Consider the following 17,473-nt stretch of genomic DNA (forward strand, 5'->3'; position numbering starts at 1 on the left):
TGGAGTCACCAGGGCAGGCGAAGCCCGAGGACTTCTGTTCTGTACACCATGGAGTCACCCAGGGCAGGCGCAGCTTGAGGACTGCCATCCTACCCACCAAGAAGTCACCAGGGCAGGTGCAGCCTGAGAGCTGCTATCTAACACACCATGGAGTCACTAGGGTAGGCGTAATCTGAGGACCGCTGTTGTACACATCATGGAGTCACCCAAGGCAGACACAGCCTGAGAGCTGCTCTTCCACACACCATGGAATCACTCAGGGCAAGCACAGTCTCAGGACTGCTGTCCTACACACCATGGAGTCACCCAGGGCAGGCAGAGCCTGAGAGCTGCTATTCTACGCACCATGGAGTCCTGCAGTTGGGGGTACAGGTCACTTTCCACATATCCTATTTTGCAGCAGCTGGTCTTGGGTTCAGAAGTCCCTTCTGTGGCTCTGATGGCCACTCCCTTCTCATCGGGCTCATGGTCAGACACTGGCAGCTACTAGAGAATGGTATAGGCCCAATTCACCTCTAGGGCCACGGGCCTCTCTTTGTTCCTCCCTCTGGTGTGCCCATAGGTTGAATGGTGACTGTGCAGAAACAGGGAGAGTGGAGGTTGACTTGGGGTACAGAATGGTCATAGCATCTCAACTGTTGAGAGATAGACCTGCCACAGAAGAGTGGGGCCTAGGCCAGGCGACAGGCTCATTTGTCTCCTTGTCCTGGGCTGAGTCCACCCGGGACAGGTCTGTTGCCTTCCGCAGCTAGTGAGCAGTCCTTACCTCTGCCAGGCCTGGGTCAGAGGGAGGGTGGAGGCCCATCCACACTCTCTAGGCACTCTGGGAAAAGCCATGTGCTCTGGGGCCAGGCCTCAGTCATACTCCCTTTATAGAGGAGGACGACTTGCACAGGGAACTCCTGCAGCCCTCGCACAATGTGGCTTCAATGAGGAGGTGCAAACAGTGTTCCCTTGACCCCTCCTTTGACAATGTCGTGTCTCTTCCAGGCCCAGCTCTCTCAGGCCTTAAACGGGGTTTCGGATAAGGCCAAGGAGGCGAAGGAGTTTCTGGTCCAGCTCAAGAACATCCTGCAGCAGATCCAGGTGAGCATGCTCTGGTTCACTCAGCAAGGACAAGTCCCCACCTGCCAGGAAGGAGAAGGAGGGGCAAGCCTTTCGATGAGCACTTGGCCCCACACCAGAGGGCTGGCATGTCACCTGCCACTGTCTGCTGACATGCACGTGACATGACGTGGGATGGAGTTTACAGGAGGCCAGCAAGTAGAGGCCACGTGCTGGGGAGCTGGAGAGGTGTGATCCAACTGGGCCACACAGGTGGTGGCAGCGGTGCCCTGTGCCCAAACAGTCCCATGTAATCGTGGCACCAAAATGTAAATCCAGGTGTTCACTGAGCACCTGCACTGTGCCCGACTGAGCCTGAGAAGCACCCTAAGCTCAGTTAGTCTTGCTTCAGGGATCCCCGTGTAGGGGAGGGAGCCCCCACAGGAGGGTGCACACAGGGCAGAGCTGTAACAGATCTGCACAGATGGTGCAAAGGAGATTGAGTTGAATTCTTAGCCCGTGAGAACTTGTGAGCCTTCTGCCACAGTGACAGAAACCTGAGACAGTCAGCTCACGAGGAGGAGAGGCTTGTTCAGGCTTGTGGTTTCAACAGTTTCTGTCCACACTGCTGGACTCCACTGCCTCTGGGCCTGTGGTGGCTCAGTACACCATGATGGGAACGAGTGTCAGAGGCTTCTGGCCTCCTGGTGGCTGGGAAGCAGAGAGAGGAGGGGCTGAGGTCCCAAAGTTTTCTTCAGGGGCATGTCCTCAGCAGCCTAATCTCCGCCCACAAGTCCTCCAAAGGCTCCGCCACCTGCCAGTAGCACCACAGGCTGGGGCCAGGCCTTCGGGGATGCATACGGTCCAAACTAGAGCAAAACCCATCCGCTCATAAGCTAGCCTCAGAGGACACCCTCGGGGCATCTGAAGTATGATGTCCCAGTGTTTCACACACAGGATGGGTTAGTTTATCCAGACTCTATCACAGAGCACCAGAGACAGGGCAGCTTGACCAGGACACATGCACTCTCTGTCAGGAAGGCTGGAAGTGACGGCCATGACAGTTGGGTCCCTCCTGAGGCCTCTCCTCGGCTTGCAGATGCTCTCTTCTTCCTAAGTCCCCAGGTGACCTCTGTGTGTCTGTCCTGCTCTCCTTTACTTGTAAGGACCCTGTCAGGTTGGATTGGGACCTGCCTTATTACCTCCTAAAGGCCCCGTCCCCAGGCACAGGTACTTCCAAGGTCCCAGCCTAGGACTTCACCACAACACTGGGGGACTGAAGCAGAGGTCTGGACCCACACTGTCCAAGGTCTGAGGACCTTCCTTCAAGCTGACAGAGCCAGACCTAGAGCGAGGACATTGCTTTTTGTTTGCTTCACCTTTTTCTGATTATAAAAAGCCAAAGTATGTGTCATAGAAATTTTGGAAAGTAGGAAAATAGAGCTGAGTCCCCACCTGTGGGAGATGTGTACACACTAGTGGTGACACTGTGTCTGAAGCAGCCTGAGCCTGGCTCTGGAGAGCGTTCCCAGGCGCAAGAGCCTCTGGAATGGTCTGTGAGGGTGACGACCCCCAGGTGTGAGGCCTGCACAGGTCAGCCCTAGGGCACTGGGACCCTCTCCTGTGGGGCAGTATAGGGGGCTCGGGGCTTCTCCCATGGGCTTTTGGTCACCTCCCTCAAGCTCTCTGCCTCCCTAGGAAAATGGGCTGGACTACGAGGCCTGCCTGGTGGCTCAGTGTGACGCCCTGGTGGAGGCTCTGACGCGGCAGAAAGCCAAGTTGCTCACCAAGGTGACAAAAGAGAGGGAGCACAAGTTGAAGGTAGGCAGCTGGGCTGACCCTGGGGTCCCCTTCATGCTCTCCTGCCCAGTGCTGGACCTTAGTTGAGTGGCCAGGGAAGGAAGGACGTGATGAGGAGGGGCTGAGCCATTGGTGGGTGGTGCTCAGGAGACAGTCACCACCCATGCTCCCTGCAAAGCCAGGGCAGGCAGCAGCAGCCACCATCTCCCATCTCCCACCATCTCCCACCTCCTATCCTCATCTGTAGAATGGGAGCAACTCGTCACAATGGCAAAGCTGGGCTCTGCTCTGGCTCTGGCTCTGTCCCTTTCTTCAGTTCTCTCTGATGTATATGGCCATCCCTGCCCCACTGCACCCCTGGCAGGTGCCTCTGCGCTCTGAACTGAGGAGGGCTGTCACGCTGGGCCCTCTGGCCTTCCTGTGAGTGTCAGGGGCGTTTCCTAACCAAGCAGGAAGCATTACTTTCGAGGAGAGGAGGAGGGAGTATTGGCGGAAGCCCTGTGTCCGGTGATGCAGCCATCCTGGATCCATCCCTGCCTGCTGGCCAGTGGAGCAAGGCCGGGGTGGCCACTGGCCCAGGCGGAGCTCAGGCCAGCCCTCTCTCCACACTGCTCCGTTCCAGAGTCTGTTGAGGGAAGCGGCCTCTCTAGTCCCCAGTAGGCTGGAGCAGAGTGCAGGAGTGGGCTGGCCAGGGCCCCTCCCCACTGGCTTGCTGACTCTTGGGGCTTGGCTGCTCTTCCTCTGGGAAGGCAGTTGCTGAGAGGAGTCCCTGCTGCAGATGGTTTGGGACCAGATCAACCACTGTACGCTGAAGCTGCGCCAGTCCACAGGGCTGATGGAGTACTGCCTGGAGGTGATGAAGGAGAATGACCCCTCTGGGTTCCTCCAGGTGAGTCGGCCACGCCAGGACGGCCCTGGGTGTCCTCTCACTCACAAGCACCAGCCCCAGGCCAGCCCAGGTGTTAGGCAAGGCCCGTCCACAACATGACATTGTAGGGAGTCCCTGTGCTTGGGCATGCAGAGGTCCAGCTCACCTTCAGCTGGGGCCCTCAGCAACTCTGACCCTAGTTTTACAGCCTCCATAGAAGGGGAGGTGAGCTAGCATGGTCTCTAGTGGCCAGACGCCAACCATCAACATCTTCCCCATGCATGGGAAGGGCAGTCTGCCAGATCAGCCAGAGAGACTGCCCAGGGAGAAGCCAGGTAGAGTCCACACAGCTTCCCCTCAGGGTGCAGTCCTGCAGGCCTGGTCGATGACCAGCTAGTTTAGCCCTCTTGGGGTCACTGCTGTGGCCCTTAGGCTGGCTCGGGGTCATGCATGTCTCCCGGGAACACAGCAGTGATTCAGCCTCTGTCTGGTAATTCCCAAAGAAGTGTGCATGGGGCCCTGGCTCTGCGGCAGGTGTGCAGACGTCTGATGAGCAAAACTTCCCCAGGGAAGAGCTGTGGGTGCAATTCAGCCGGAGTTTGCCGCAAAAACCACAGAATGATCAGAAGAGATGCACTGTGGGGAGTGGGCTTCTGTGTTCAGAGGACCTGGGGCACACTTTCTTCACACTCTGGGATAGACGACTAGCATTTCCTTTGGCATCGTACCAGAGCTGGCAAAGCAGATGTAATCAAGTGTGGTTTTGCATATTTTTTGAAAAGCATCTTTATTTCATGAAAAGGTTTGACCCGATTTCTCTAGTGCTTCTGTACTTTTGTCACCATCACACTGTTGAACCACAATTTGAACAAGACAGTGAGTTTTACCCAGCCAGCGCTGTGCAGTAGAGGTGGCTCCATCTGGCCCTGGCTCAAGGACATGTGCTCAGCACAGCCCCTTCCCATCCCTGAGCCCACAGAGACTAAGCCCTTGGCTCCCGCCCTTCACCCTTCACTGTTTTCTACAAACCCAACCCTCGACCTTTTGCTCCCCTTCAAGATCTCTGATGCTCTGATCAAGCGCGTGCAGTTGTCCCAGGAGCAGTGGGTCAAAGGTGCCCTGGAGCCAAAAGTGTCTGCAGAGTTTGACTTGACCCTGGACAGCGAGCCGCTGCTGCAGGCCATCCACCAGCTGGACTTCATTCAGATGAAATGTAGGGGTGAGCCACGGTTGGCCCTCGTTCAGCCAGTGCTTCTTCCCAAAGGGGCATCTGGTCTGAGGGGCAGTTTGGTGCTGGGAGCCCATGATGCTCTCTGCTACAGGCAGAGTGGCAGGGCAGGGTCACCAGGTGGTGGGCCTGACTGTGGAGCTGGGTGGGTGGTCCTCTGTCTGAGCCTGAGCTTCCTCTTGTGTTCACTCACAATGACCTATGGAGTGTCCACCATGTGCCAGGCTGTGGCAGGTGTCTTGTGTGCAGAATAAGTCTGCAAACTCTCTCCAAAGACTGGGCTGCTGTTCTAGAGAAGGAAGGGGACAGTGCGCAGACAATGAGAGATGTGAGGCCCGGCAGTGGCAGCTGGTGCCAGCACAGGGTAGAGGGGGCAGCGGTTGCGGGGAGCTGCTTCTCAAGGGGAGGAGAAGGGAGCGGCAGCCTAGTGAGAGCTGAAAGAAGGCACTGGGGCTTCGCAGGCAGGGGTAAGTTTCCTGTATCTCCAGAAGAGCAGGAAGGTCAAGGCAAGAACAGAAAGAGGGGTTGGGGCTGGGGCTCAACGGTAGAGCACTCGCCTCACACAGGTGAGGCACCGGGTTCCATCCTCAGCATCACATAAAAATAAATAAAGATATTGTGTCCATCTACAACTAAAAAATAAATTTAAAAAAAGATCAGAGGGAGCAGGAGAGGATGGCAGGAACCAAGGAGGTGCACGGTTAGGGTTGGGTAAAGTTTGTACAACTTGGCAGCCGCAAAGGCAGCAAGGGACAGCCAGAAAGAGTCCTGCCCTGCAGGTGTGTTGGGAGAGGAAGCGAGGGCACCTGCAGGATCTGAGAACTCAGGCAGGCCTGACCTTCAGAGTGTGGAGAAGTGGGGCTCTTGACACCCCAGGCTCGCTCCCACAGTTTGCACCTCCATGAGGTCAAGAAATCCCACCCGCCCCAAGCCACCTGCCCTGAGTGTGAATGAGATGCCGTGCCAAGGATCAGAAGGGCCAGGCAGAGTGGGAATGCTGCAGCGAGGGAGAGACACCAAAGTGGGCGCACCACGGGAGGAGGCTTGGCCATATTCTCATGCTGCTTCTGCAACAGGGAGCCACGGCGAACAGAGACTGTGCTGAGGGCATGGGGAGGGATCTTACAGCCCACCCATGGGCTGGGGTCAGGCTGTGCACAAGGCTGTGCACGGCCACTGAAAGCACACCTGAAATCGGGATTTCAACCAGCTGGACCTTCAGCCAACATCTGGAAAATAGTGACCCATTCTTGGAGTCAAATTGAAATATCAATCTTGTCATTTTTCCTTTTTGAAAATGTCAGAGTGGATTCTATCAATTTCTAAAATCTCTTGAGCCCAAAGAGAGCTAGAACCTACGTTGTCCCCTCTTAGTTCAATAGAGCTCAGGGCACACCTGGTTTGCGTTCCTCATTCCATGGAGTGGCATCCATTGTCCAAGTTCCTCCTCTGTCCCCGGCCCTGTCCAGGGTTGGAAAGCTTCTGGCTGATGGTTGCAGGCATCTCTGCACTCAGCCTGACCTGTGGTGGTCAGTGCTGTATCACAGCACAATGCCTGAGGTGACTGGCCTGGAGCAAAGGTTCACTTGGCTCACAGCCTAGGAGGTTTTAGTCCTAAGTCAGATGGTCCCATGATATGTGTCGAGGGGTCCTAGCACAGTGAAGCTAGGACATGAGAGCCCATGGCCAGGAAGCAAAGGAGAGACAGAGGAAGGGGCTGGTGGCATCAGTTCCCAGTGAAGAGAGGACCTCCCCTGGCCCCACCTCCCAAGGGCTCCCCTATCTCCCAGCAGCACAACCCTGGGGACCAAGCCTTAAATACGGGCCTTGGGGGACACTGAAGGTAAACCGTAGTGTCCCTCTTCCCCGCCCTGGTATAAGGCTGACTCTTGCCTAGTTCTGGGCCCTACCAAAAGGGCTTGCCCAGGCCTGTGCTAGGTGGACTCCACTGAGCTACCTCAAGTGCTCCTCACAGGCCTGAGCATCACTGCCACGGCTCTTGGTGGCAGGTGACAGGCTTGGGGGTAGGCCATGACTCCAGTTCTGAGATCAGGATATGCTGTGGGATGAAGAATGACACAGGACCTGCACTTCCCTATCCCCAGCCCTCCTTGGCCTGGGGGTAACCCAGGTGTTTCCTGGGGTGGGCTGGAGCCTGAGGACAGGGGCGCTGCGCTAACCCAGTGGCCCCGTCACAGTGCCACCCGTCCCTCTGCTGCAACTGGAGAAGTGCTGCACTCGGAACAACAGTGTCACCCTGGCTTGGAGGACGCCGCCCTTCACCCACAGCCCTGTGGATGGCTACATCCTGGAGCTGGACGACGGGGACGGGGGGCAGTTCCGGGTGAGGCCTGCTGCTGGGCATGGGGGGCATCCTAATGATGCTGTGAGTAGGCAACTGAGGCCACCTTGAGGAGGGGTCACAGGATGGAGAGCTGATGGCTGGGCTTGTGGGAGACTGGGCTTCCCTGCTGGGCCCCCGCTGGCAGCAGCTTCTATCATGGAGGACACAGGGATGACTGACATTGGCATGAGGGAGGGACAGAGCCCGGGGACAGCACCGCCTGCAGGCTTCTCCCTCCCATTCCCACCCCCCAGGCCCCCTGCAGGGCAGGCTTCCTCTTGCCTCATCTCGACCATGTCATTGCCATTTAGGGGATAGGCTTGTCTCAGGGGGTCACATTGTAGAGGAGGAGGCTCTTGCTAGGCCTCAAATATCTGGCAAGGGGCTGGGTGTGTAGAAATCAAAAATGACTGTTGGTTTGGGGTGACATACTGCACTCATGGCCCCCTAGTGGACTGACTTGGGGACTGTAAGGGCTCTTAGGGAGCCTGAGTGCATCTTCTTCTCTGCATGCCAGAAACCCTAGACACCCCTGACCCCACCAGGTCAGACCTCTGCAGGACTGTCCCTGGAGCTTCCACTTGGCTAGGCCCAGGTGCACATGTGTGCAGGGAGCATAGCCCTGGACTTTCTCCATTGCCTCCTGGCCAGCCCCTGCCCACTGGACCAACAGCCACTGGATTTCTTGCAGTCCTTCCCCAGGGAACCTCCCCCACTGAGCAGTTTGCCAAAGATCAGGGCTCCCTTAGTGTCTCTCAAAGGGATTTATGTATCTGTCATTTCATTTTTTGTTTGAAAAATACAAGCATGTACGAATTGGGGAACTAACCATGCAGTTCCTTGAGAATCGCCGAGTGTGGGTGGGCATGGGCTAGCGGGGTGTGAGTTGGAAATAGTGTTCTATTGGGGGGTACACACCTTGGTCCCTCTGTGGTGCTCCCCCATCAGACAGCAGGTATGGGAATAGAGTGATCTTCCTCACTCAGGAAGTGTATGTGGGCAAGGAGACCCTGTGCACCATTGATGGGCTACACTTCAATAGCACCTACAACGCCAGAGTCAAGGCCTTCAGCAGTGCCGGCCTCGGGCCCTACAGTAAAACCGTGGTCCTGCAGACGTCCGATGGTGAGCACTGGCTCTGGGGAGGGGCCATTCTTTCCTGCTGTGTGTGCCTCCTCAAGACCTGGGGCTTGGGGGCAGGAGGGTGCCACCCGTGGGCTGCAGAGGACGGAGCCTTGTGACCTGGGCCCCATGAGCTGGGTGTCTGCGGACTTCCTCTTTCACTCCTAGCATCTCTGAAGTGTTTGGGAGGTATTGGGAACCAGGACTCCCTGAGGTGTCCCAGGTTGGGACTGGAAGCCTGGTTGTCTGTTTCTTGACAAGGCTGAGGGACAGGCACCTGGAGAACACAGGGCAGGAAGTGGGTGTGTGTTTTCCATGTGGAGACCTCAGGATGTGGCTGGGGATTGGTAAGTCTGCCTCTGAGCACATTAGAGGCTGCCAGCAAATTCCATGGCCTTACCCTGCTTCTCTTGCCTTCTTCCTTTCCAGTGGCCTGGTTCACATTTGACCCCAATTCTGGGCACCGGGACATCATTTTATCCAATGACAACCAGACAGCCACCTGCAGCAGCTATGATGACCGGGTGGTGCTGGGCACAGCCGCCTTCTCCAAGGGAGCGCACTACTGGGAGCTGCATGTGGACCGCTATGACAACCACCCAGACCCCGCCTTTGGGGTGGCCAGGGCCAGTGTGGCCAAGGACATGATGCTGGGCAAGGACGACAGGGCCTGGGCCATGTATGTGGACAACCACCGCAGCTGGTTCATGCACTGCAACTCCCACACCAACAGGTGCGTGGCTTGCTGCCCCCCCTAGACATGCAAGTGGGTCTTCAGGTCCTGGTGGTCTGACAAGGACCAGGGAGAAGTGACTACTTCCTGCAGCCCCAATGAGAGCAGATGACAGTGATGGGAGCCACACCTGCCCAGTAGGCAGCTGCGGGGTAGCTTTCTTTCTGATTTCACTCCACTGCACAGTCATCCAGTCAAGCCTGTGTTCTGTGGGGCTTTGCAGAGGGGGCACACATCACTGCCATTGCTGGTGGAACACTGTTACTACCCCAAGGGATGAGGAGCCTCAGGGAGCTGACTCACTGGGCCCCAGCTCCAGCGTGCTCTGGGCCCACCAGCTCCTGCAAATAGCCCCCCGGGCACCTTCTTCACCTGGGAGGACCCAGCTGAATTCAGGGAAGCCAGGTCTGGTCTGGCCAGAAACTGGTCTGAGGGCGCTCAGAACCACATGCTGCCCACTGCCTTTTCACTGGTAATGTCCTTGGCTCCAAACCTTGGGAAGCTCTGTCCCTCTGTGTACTGCCCCCACTCCCTCTATCCCTGGCCCATTGTGGGGCCAGGTCCAAACCCACCAGCCCTATAACTTCTTGCTTAAGCCAAACCAGCACCCAGAGACAGTCGCCTATGAGAGTGACAACCTCCTTTAACCCTATGAACTAGTTAGCATAGCCATTTCAGAGACACTGGCCCAGCCACAGGGACTGAACCGAGGATCCCAGCCCCTTCTCAGGGTGGCGTGGGCACACCCCTGCCAGTGGGCGGACAGCCTTCTTGGTCTTTCGCTACCCTTGCCAGCCCATGAGTGCCTTAGCAGTGGGATCTCTAAGAAATGGGGGCCAGAAGAGAGCACAGGGGAATCACTCTTTATACCCCACCCCCACACCGTGGGTGTGGAGCAGGTGCAGGGAAGCGCCTTTCCAGAGGAGGCCTGCTGCCCTCATCACAGCACTGGGGAGTCCCTAAGAAGAGCACCGAGAGCCCAGTTGTAGTTCCCTCCTCCTGGGTGTGGGATAGGGCCCTGACCCTGAGCCCAGCCCTCCAGGAAACCTGGCTCTGGAGAAACACCCTCCTGATTAGCCAGGTCTTCTCAGATCTTCTCATTGCTCAGGTGGCTGTCCAGCTGCCCGTAGCTGAAGGGGGGGATAGCCTCAACCCAGGGGGACAGGGCGAGGTTGGCCAGGACCTTGGGAGCATTCCTCACTTAAAATCCCTCCCCACCCAGAGGATGCTCTCTGCTTCTCTCCAGCCCAGAGTGCAATCCATCAACTCTGTCAAGCACAGGGCTGCTGACATAGTCCCTTGTTGTCCCTGCCACTGCAGGATGAGGACCAAAGGGCTTGATTCACTACTCAATGCCTGCCCCTGCCACATCCTGCTCTTCAAGAGTCCCTAGGGTGGTTCTGGGGAGGACAGCTGGAGGGCGGGGTCTTTCTGCAGGCTGGGCATCTGCACGTCCATCAGGGCCAGCAGCTTCATGGGGCTAGGGAGAAAGGGGGACCAAATGAATTCTTTTCCTTGGCAGTACCCATCCCACCTCCAGTTTCAGATGGAACCCTCCTGGCGAAACCTTAGTTCCCTGGGGCACAGGTCTCAGATCTGTTGGAAAGAAGGGGTTGAGAGCTGTTGCCTCAGGGTAGAGTCTGGTGTGTGGCCAGTTCATGGGGTACTGCCAGAGGAGGCTCCCAAACCAGCATGAATATTCCCTGCCCCTAGGTATTGAGTTTGAGGTGGGGCTGTCCTGTTGTCCCTGGCCTCAACAGCCTTGGGTTCTCCTGTAACTCTGTGCCGCTCAGTGTGTCCAGGATCCTTCCCTGCTTTCCTGTGTGGGGACTCCCTGTTCACTTGTCATTCCAAGCTCTTGACAGCACCCTGGGACAGCCAGGCAATAGGTCTTCCTGGCACTTCTCTCCTCAGGACGGAAGGCGGAGTGTGCAAGGGGGCCACAGTGGGCGTGCTGCTGGACCTGAATAAGCACACCCTGACCTTCTTCATCAATGGGCAGCAGCAGGGACCCACGGCCTTCAGCCACGTGGATGGAGTCTTCATGCCAGCCCTCAGCCTAAACCGCAATGTTCAGGTACCTCATGCCTCTCCAGGCCCCGAATGGCTGGGGGGCCAGCTCCTTGATGCTCATCCACCAGCCACTGCCACACACTTGAGCCAAGTGGACTAGAGCCTCCTGAAGGCAGTCCTCTGCCAGGATGCACTGTGAGGTGTTCACTTGGAATGAGCAGGGCTCTGTGGTGGCAGTGTGTGGAGGAGCTGGGCTCAGGGCCTGGGCAGGTGCCGATGGTGTTGAGGCCTGGGACAGAGGTGCCACGACCAGCAGAGGATGGGCATGGGGGAGAGAACTGTGACGTGAGGACTGGCTGCCATCCTTAGCCTCTAGCAGAGTCATCTGGCTGGGCAGGGGTAGATCTGTCTTGTGCCTGCTGAGCCTGCACAGGGTTGAGGCCACAGCAATTTAAGAAGGTCCTCGAGGTGTGCTGCAAGGCGGGCTGCTAGTCTACAGGAGTGGGGAACAGCACAGCCCCAGGAGACAGGGAAGGAAAGAGGGCAGCAGGAAGACGGCAGGCATAAGTGCCCAGCCATGAGAACCAGTCGCCTGCTCAGCAGCGTGACCATTGCTAACAATGCTGGAAGCGTGGTCAGCCACTCGCACGGCTCCTACTGTGAGGAAAGAGGCCTAAGCCAACCAGAACCTTAACTAGCATGTCAAGTGGCCCAATGAGTAAAGGCACCCAGGCAGAGCCACCCTGGGCTTCACCCATGACGCCCTCCAGCAGAGGGCAGCCTATGACTCTGTGCTGGGGCAGCACCCTGTGTCCATGGCAGCCTCTCAGCAACCCCTTTTTTTCTAGGTCACCTTGCACACAGGACTGGAAGTGCCAACCAACCTGGGGCGGCCAAAGCTGTCAGGCAACTAGCCTGGCAACTCCGGCTGACCAGCAACTGTGCTGAGACACCTGCAGACCAAGTGCACTCTGTCCCCACTAAGCTCACATAGCTCAGCAGGCACAACAGGCAAGCCCTGGGCATAGCCAGCCGGGAACAAACATCTGGAGCCCGCTTCTTCAGGGGATGGGATTGGTCTGCAGGCCACATGGTGGCTGCCAACGTCAGTGGTTAACAGGGCAGGGCTTCACCTTCATCTACTCAGTGTTAGAGATTCTCCACCCAGGACTTTCCAAGAATGGAGGCCTTCAGGGTTCATGTGTATGTTTCCTGCCATCTGTTTGCAACATTTGTTTGGTTTTGAATGGAAAGAGGAAGGCTGGCTTTGAGACTTGTGTCCTGAGAGGAGCCAGGGAGCTACTGCGCCAGCCCAGGCCTGGGTGCTGGCTCTCTCTGCCTCTGCTCTTGCCTGAGTCCTGAACTGGCAGGGGCACGTCTTCTGAGAGAAGTTGCTCTTTAGCATTTGGTCCTAGAATTTTGCAGACCTGATTTGGGACTGACTGACAGGGACACTGATCCTTAACGCTTGATTTCTGCCTCTCACTGAACTGCTGCGGACTTTGGAAAGAACCCCCTGGCCTCTCCTGAGCAACTGGCTGTGCTCTGTCTCACCCCACACATGCCGCACGCACGGCATGCACACGCACAGCACGCACACACATGGTGCACACACACAGACGTGAGCAGTGCTATGAGGTTTCATTCACTCAGTTCTTGGCTCTGCAATTCTAATGACTGACCTGTCTTCACCCTGTGGTGGCTCTTTTTGGAACCGGCTTCCCAAGAAGTTACTGGAAATGTGTCCAAGGGGCTCTTCTGAGCTGGCCACTTGGACTGGAAAGCACAGAAGCTGGAGGCCTGGCAAGGCCGCCTGGTCATCTACCCTTTGTTTTGAGACCCACCCCACTGCCATCGTTGAAGTGTAATGGAAAACAGAAGTGGCCCGATGGCAGGCAGAGATGGCTCTGCTGTGACAGGGGCCTCCAAGAAGTCCAGAACAGAAGGCTTAGTCTGCACCTTGTCCCCTCCCTCGTGAACCATGATCCAGGGCGTGCTCCAGGGCCCTGTACCCACAGAACCTATCCCCACTTCTTCCCTATCTCCTGCCCTTGCCAGCCCCACCTGGTGGTCACCTGACTCTCTCCTTTTTAAAAAATTTATTTTGTCAAGCATTTTATTTTGACATGAAGATTGACTTGTCCACTTGCTGGATCGAATTTTCATGAGACTGGCCCATACACCGGCACCAACTGTGCTTTCTCATCTGCCTTTGTGTTCAGACCCTGCGCCTGCCTCCTGAGTACCCACTGCCAGGCTATGTGGATCCAACAGTCCTACCTCAAAGCTCTTGCTCATGGGCCGCAGGACCGCCTGGCCTGCCGTGCTGCCATTTGGCCGCGGAGGCCAGCTGCATGGTGCCCTCAAGAGCTGCTTGGTGCTGTTCCAGCTTCCATGTGGCTTGCAGCCACCCTTTGTGGAGGCCTGGGTCTGGCCTCCTCTCTCTCTTCCTGGAGTGCTTTCTGGCTCTGCTTCTCCTGGGCCAGAGCCCCATCCAGAGCCTTGAGGCAACGCACAAGTCCTGAGCTCTGTGTCCAAGGCTGCTCAGCTGCCTCCCAGCCTCCACTTTCCTTCAGAGTTGGCTGTGGACATAGATAGCCCTGGTGGCCCCAGCGTGGAGCTTGGGGCAGGTGCCTAAGACTAAAGAACGCAGAGAAGCGCAGCCTTCCTGGGTTTAACACCTCAGGGGGGCCTGCAGCCAGGTCAGGGGAGATGTAAAAATGCAGAATGGCATGCCCACACCTGCAGGTGGCCCGCTCCTAACACTGAAGAAGGAACTTATCGATTCATCAAGGTGGGAAGGTCTGGCATTTGGGAAGAAAGGACAGGTGGTGGGATTCTCTTCTGCCATTGAATTTCCTACTATCTTGCAATGCGGTGACATTCCTGTATGTAAATGGCATCAAGAGAAGGCTGGGCTGGGCAAGCCAATCTGTGGAGCAGCCTATGACATGGAATGAGGCAGTCTGTATGCCTTTCCTCTCACAGGCGTCCATCAGCACTTCACCTTACAGAGCATCCTGGCTCCTGCTTCAAGGCGACGGAAGGCCATATTCCACGCCACCTTTCTCCCATCCCAGCCTTCTTTCCTGCCCTAAGCACTATGTATCCATATGTTTGGCTGCATTTCCAGCGCTGTATGTACTTTGTAGTTGCAATAATACCCTTAGGTGCCCTGTGACCCCCCCCCCCCCGCCCCAGTAGGGGAGGGTCATACTTCCCAGAATGAGTCTGGGAAACACTGTGGAGCTCCCCCAGAGAAGGGCAGGCCATCCCTCTCTCCTCCTCATGGTGCCCCTGTCCTATCAGGACACTCAGACTAGGATCAGAGTGCAGGACCTGTTGTGCTTCCTACAGGACATGTGCGTTGAAGCCTTAATTCTAATCGCAAGTAAAGGCTTGACCTCTTGCACAGAAGCCTTCAGTGAAGATGGTAGGCGGCTCGCCCATGGGCTACAGTCCCAGAGCCGCCTGCAGCAAGAGGTTGGGAGGGTGGTGAATGACTCTGGGGTCTCAGCTCGGGGCTGCCGAACACCATCACCATCACCAGGCTGTGGGGTGATGCCAGGGTGTCTCACCCTGGATGTTTTGGGGCAGGGTTGCACCCCTGGGGTCTCTCACTAGGTGCCAGCAGCAACCTCCAGATAGCTGACAACCACAGCTACCTAGAGATGCTGCCAAGTGTCCCCGGGGGGCCGCCTCCAGCTGAGGACTACTAGGTTATGCTATTGGATATTCAGAGTGGTACTCACTTCCATGTCAAACAGAATGCCTACACCACAAAGCTGCTGACCGGGATTCTCCTTTGGTCTTCAGTGGGAGTGGTGGGGAGTGGGGCGCCACAGACAGTGGCCAACCTAGATCTCTGTTTTGTTCACTTTAGATGCTCACCAGCCCCACCTTCAAGTCTAGAAGGAAAAGCTCTTTCTTTTTCCTTGGTCACATGTTACCAGAAGCAACAGGGACTTCTTAATGGGTCAGTGGCTTTAAAAAAATATCTAATAGATGTTATCAGGAGACAAATATTGGAGTCTGTGCAGATCCTGGGAAATCTCAGGATTTTCCTTTTGCAGTTGAGCCTGCAGCTGTTGTTGCTGATGGTCTTCTTCAGCAGGTCTTCCTGGCACCTTTAGGTTGATGGGCTGCAGAAAGACTGGTGGGCTTGGGGCAGGATGCATGGCTCACACACAACTGCAGCCCTCAGATGCTCATTTCTCTTGACCTGACTTTTGATATTGGTTTATGGCATGGGTGGGGGCAAATCTCTTATCTTTCGTACCTCAGAATCCCCGCCTGAAAATGGGACTGGTCATGATACCCTACCTCCTCTGCTGTGCTGAGGATAATGGAGGAGTACCTTTTAAAGGACGTGCAGTCTCACCTCTGCAGCCTGGGCTAATGGCCCACATTCGACGGACCAAACCTGGGTGGTGATTTTCCAGCATTCTCCGACTTCAGTGTCTTCCACCCACGCCTCCTTGTGACAGGGTTAAGTACTGGTCACACAGCTACCTGGCCTGGGGAGGGTAAGAGGCATGCAGGACAGATTTCCTGTGACCAGACTGTTAGTGGTTCTCTGCTCAAGGCCATGAGCAATCTCCAGGTTAGTGCTGCAGGCAGGCGGAAGCCCCCTTAGGCCAGGAAGGCCACAGCCTGGCTTCCTGCCTCCTCGGTGTCGAGGTCTGTGAGCAGGGCCAACCCACTGCATCTCCTCTGTCTCCAGTGCTCGGCATAGAGTGGCTTTGCGGCCACGGGACGGTGTGATGCAGTGCAGCTGCACTGGGGCCACGGCTGCATGGGCTAGAAGAAGAGCTGACTGGACACGGGTTGCTTTCAGACCCCTGCAGATGGATGGAACTGCATTGGCCTGAGCTATATGACTAAGTAGGGGACAGGGAGGTCCCCAACTTTCCTATGAATGATATTGACTCCAGGTAAGTCTCATCTGAATGCGACATTCTTCTCTCAAGGGCGCAGCTCATGGAGGGCATAGCTGCTAATCTAGTCCTGGGGAGGCCCAGGAGCTTGTGGCAGCAAGACAGGCCCTGAGGAGAGGCCAGAGACAGACTTCAGGGTGGAAAAGGGGCCGCTGGCGGCTGTGGAAGGGGACGCGGGGCCAGTACAGGCCAGCCTTTCAGCACCCCGTCCGTGGGCTAGACTCCTGAGCCCTGCTTGCTCAGCACTGAGAGGAGGGGCAGGCGAAGCGGACACGCAATGCATGATGTAGAGGTGCTGCCTTTGCACCGAGCTGTCTGTTGAGCATGAGAGGTGTTTGTTTGACTTTGGCAAAGGAATTTAACAAGAAGCAAAAAGCTGTGTGTCCTTGTTTTGGCTGTCGACAGAACTTCCATTCCCTGCCTGTCCTTGCCCCACTCCCTACTCCCCAACTCCACATCACTTTCTGTCCCTACTCTGCTCCCCCACTCCACATCACTTTCTATCCCCAGGGGTTGGTGTCTGGTGGCAGCTCTTGGTCCTGTGGCTGTTCACGTTCCACTGAAAACAGGGAGGGTGGGCAGTGGCAAGAAAAGTGATTTTTTCTAGTTTTTGTATTGGTATCCACAAGCGTTTGTATTTTTTGAATTGCAAACACTGTGTTTTCTGGTCTTTGGGGGTTGGTTGGAATTTCTGTATTACCTTTTGGGAAACTTGAGTTTTACCACAGTCTTAAGCAGATTTGAAATAAATTCTTTTGACACTGCCAACTAGAAGACAGATGTGGTCTGTAACCACTGCTGAGGCAGCTGCTGCTTTCCCGCAGGGCAGAGCAAGTCAGGGGATTCTGCTTTGCGGGCCCAGGCTCTTTCGTCGCCTGTGACTTGCAGGTTGCCCAGGAGATCATGGAATTCATTTTTTGCCAAAGATAACAAGGCTGGAGTTATGTACAGTCCAGGAAAGGAGGCAGTTCATACTGAGGAAGACAGCCAGCCCACCAAGGTCTCGGCCAGCTCCCCTCTGGAGTTCTGGGCTGCAGTGATAAGACTGGGCTTTGCACCAGCCACCACCATTCACTGACTGTGGTCACCTGGGAAGGGGATGGGGCAATCCTTGTAGGCACTCACAGCTGAAGAGCTGTCTGCCCTCAGCTCCTGGCAGTCAAGGGACTAGTCCTCTCCTCTAGACACACACTGCTCCCAGCTGGCTGTTCTTCCCCATGTGTCCTGAGACGCTGGGCCAAGATGGCCTGGCAGTGTGTGACTCTCAGTGTCCCAGTCACCCACTGGCCTGTTTGCCCCAGGGTCCTGCTCACTGCTAGTACAGCTGCCCGCAGAGGTGGGAGCAGTACACAGATAGTCTTCCACACCCAGGGGACTCCCCGCA

General features: G+C 56.3%; 1 protein-coding gene across 4 annotated transcripts in view; it reads left to right on the forward strand.

Moving 5' to 3' along the window:
• Trim67 (tripartite motif containing 67) overlaps nt 1-16,857 on the forward strand; it is a 40,241-nt gene extending 23,384 nt beyond the window's left edge. For 2 of the 4 annotated variants that reach the window (XM_078023041.1, XM_005320375.5), the window contains exons 2-10: nt 991-1,086; nt 2,743-2,865; nt 3,623-3,733; nt 4,772-4,931; nt 7,139-7,284; nt 8,271-8,409; nt 8,836-9,139; nt 11,054-11,216; nt 12,001-14,284. In XM_078023041.1, coding sequence (XP_077879167.1) covers nt 991-1,086; nt 2,743-2,865; nt 3,623-3,733; nt 4,772-4,931; nt 7,139-7,284; nt 8,271-8,409; nt 8,836-9,139; nt 11,054-11,216; nt 12,001-12,066 — 1,308 coding nt within the window. In that variant the 3' untranslated portion in view covers nt 12,067-14,284. Of the gene's footprint in view, nt 1-990; nt 1,087-2,742; nt 2,866-3,622; nt 3,734-4,771; nt 4,932-7,138; nt 7,285-8,270; nt 8,410-8,835; nt 9,140-11,053; nt 11,217-12,000; nt 14,285-15,875 lie in introns of those variants that run through there. The other 2 variants (XM_005320376.5, XM_078023040.1) reach the window with 2 other exon arrangements.
• The last annotated feature ends 616 nt before the right edge of the window (nt 16,858-17,473 follow it).

This window comes from Ictidomys tridecemlineatus, chromosome 10, assembly GCF_052094955.1.
Source record: "Ictidomys tridecemlineatus isolate mIctTri1 chromosome 10, mIctTri1.hap1, whole genome shotgun sequence".
NCBI classification, from domain to species: domain Eukaryota; kingdom Metazoa; phylum Chordata; class Mammalia; order Rodentia; family Sciuridae; genus Ictidomys; species Ictidomys tridecemlineatus.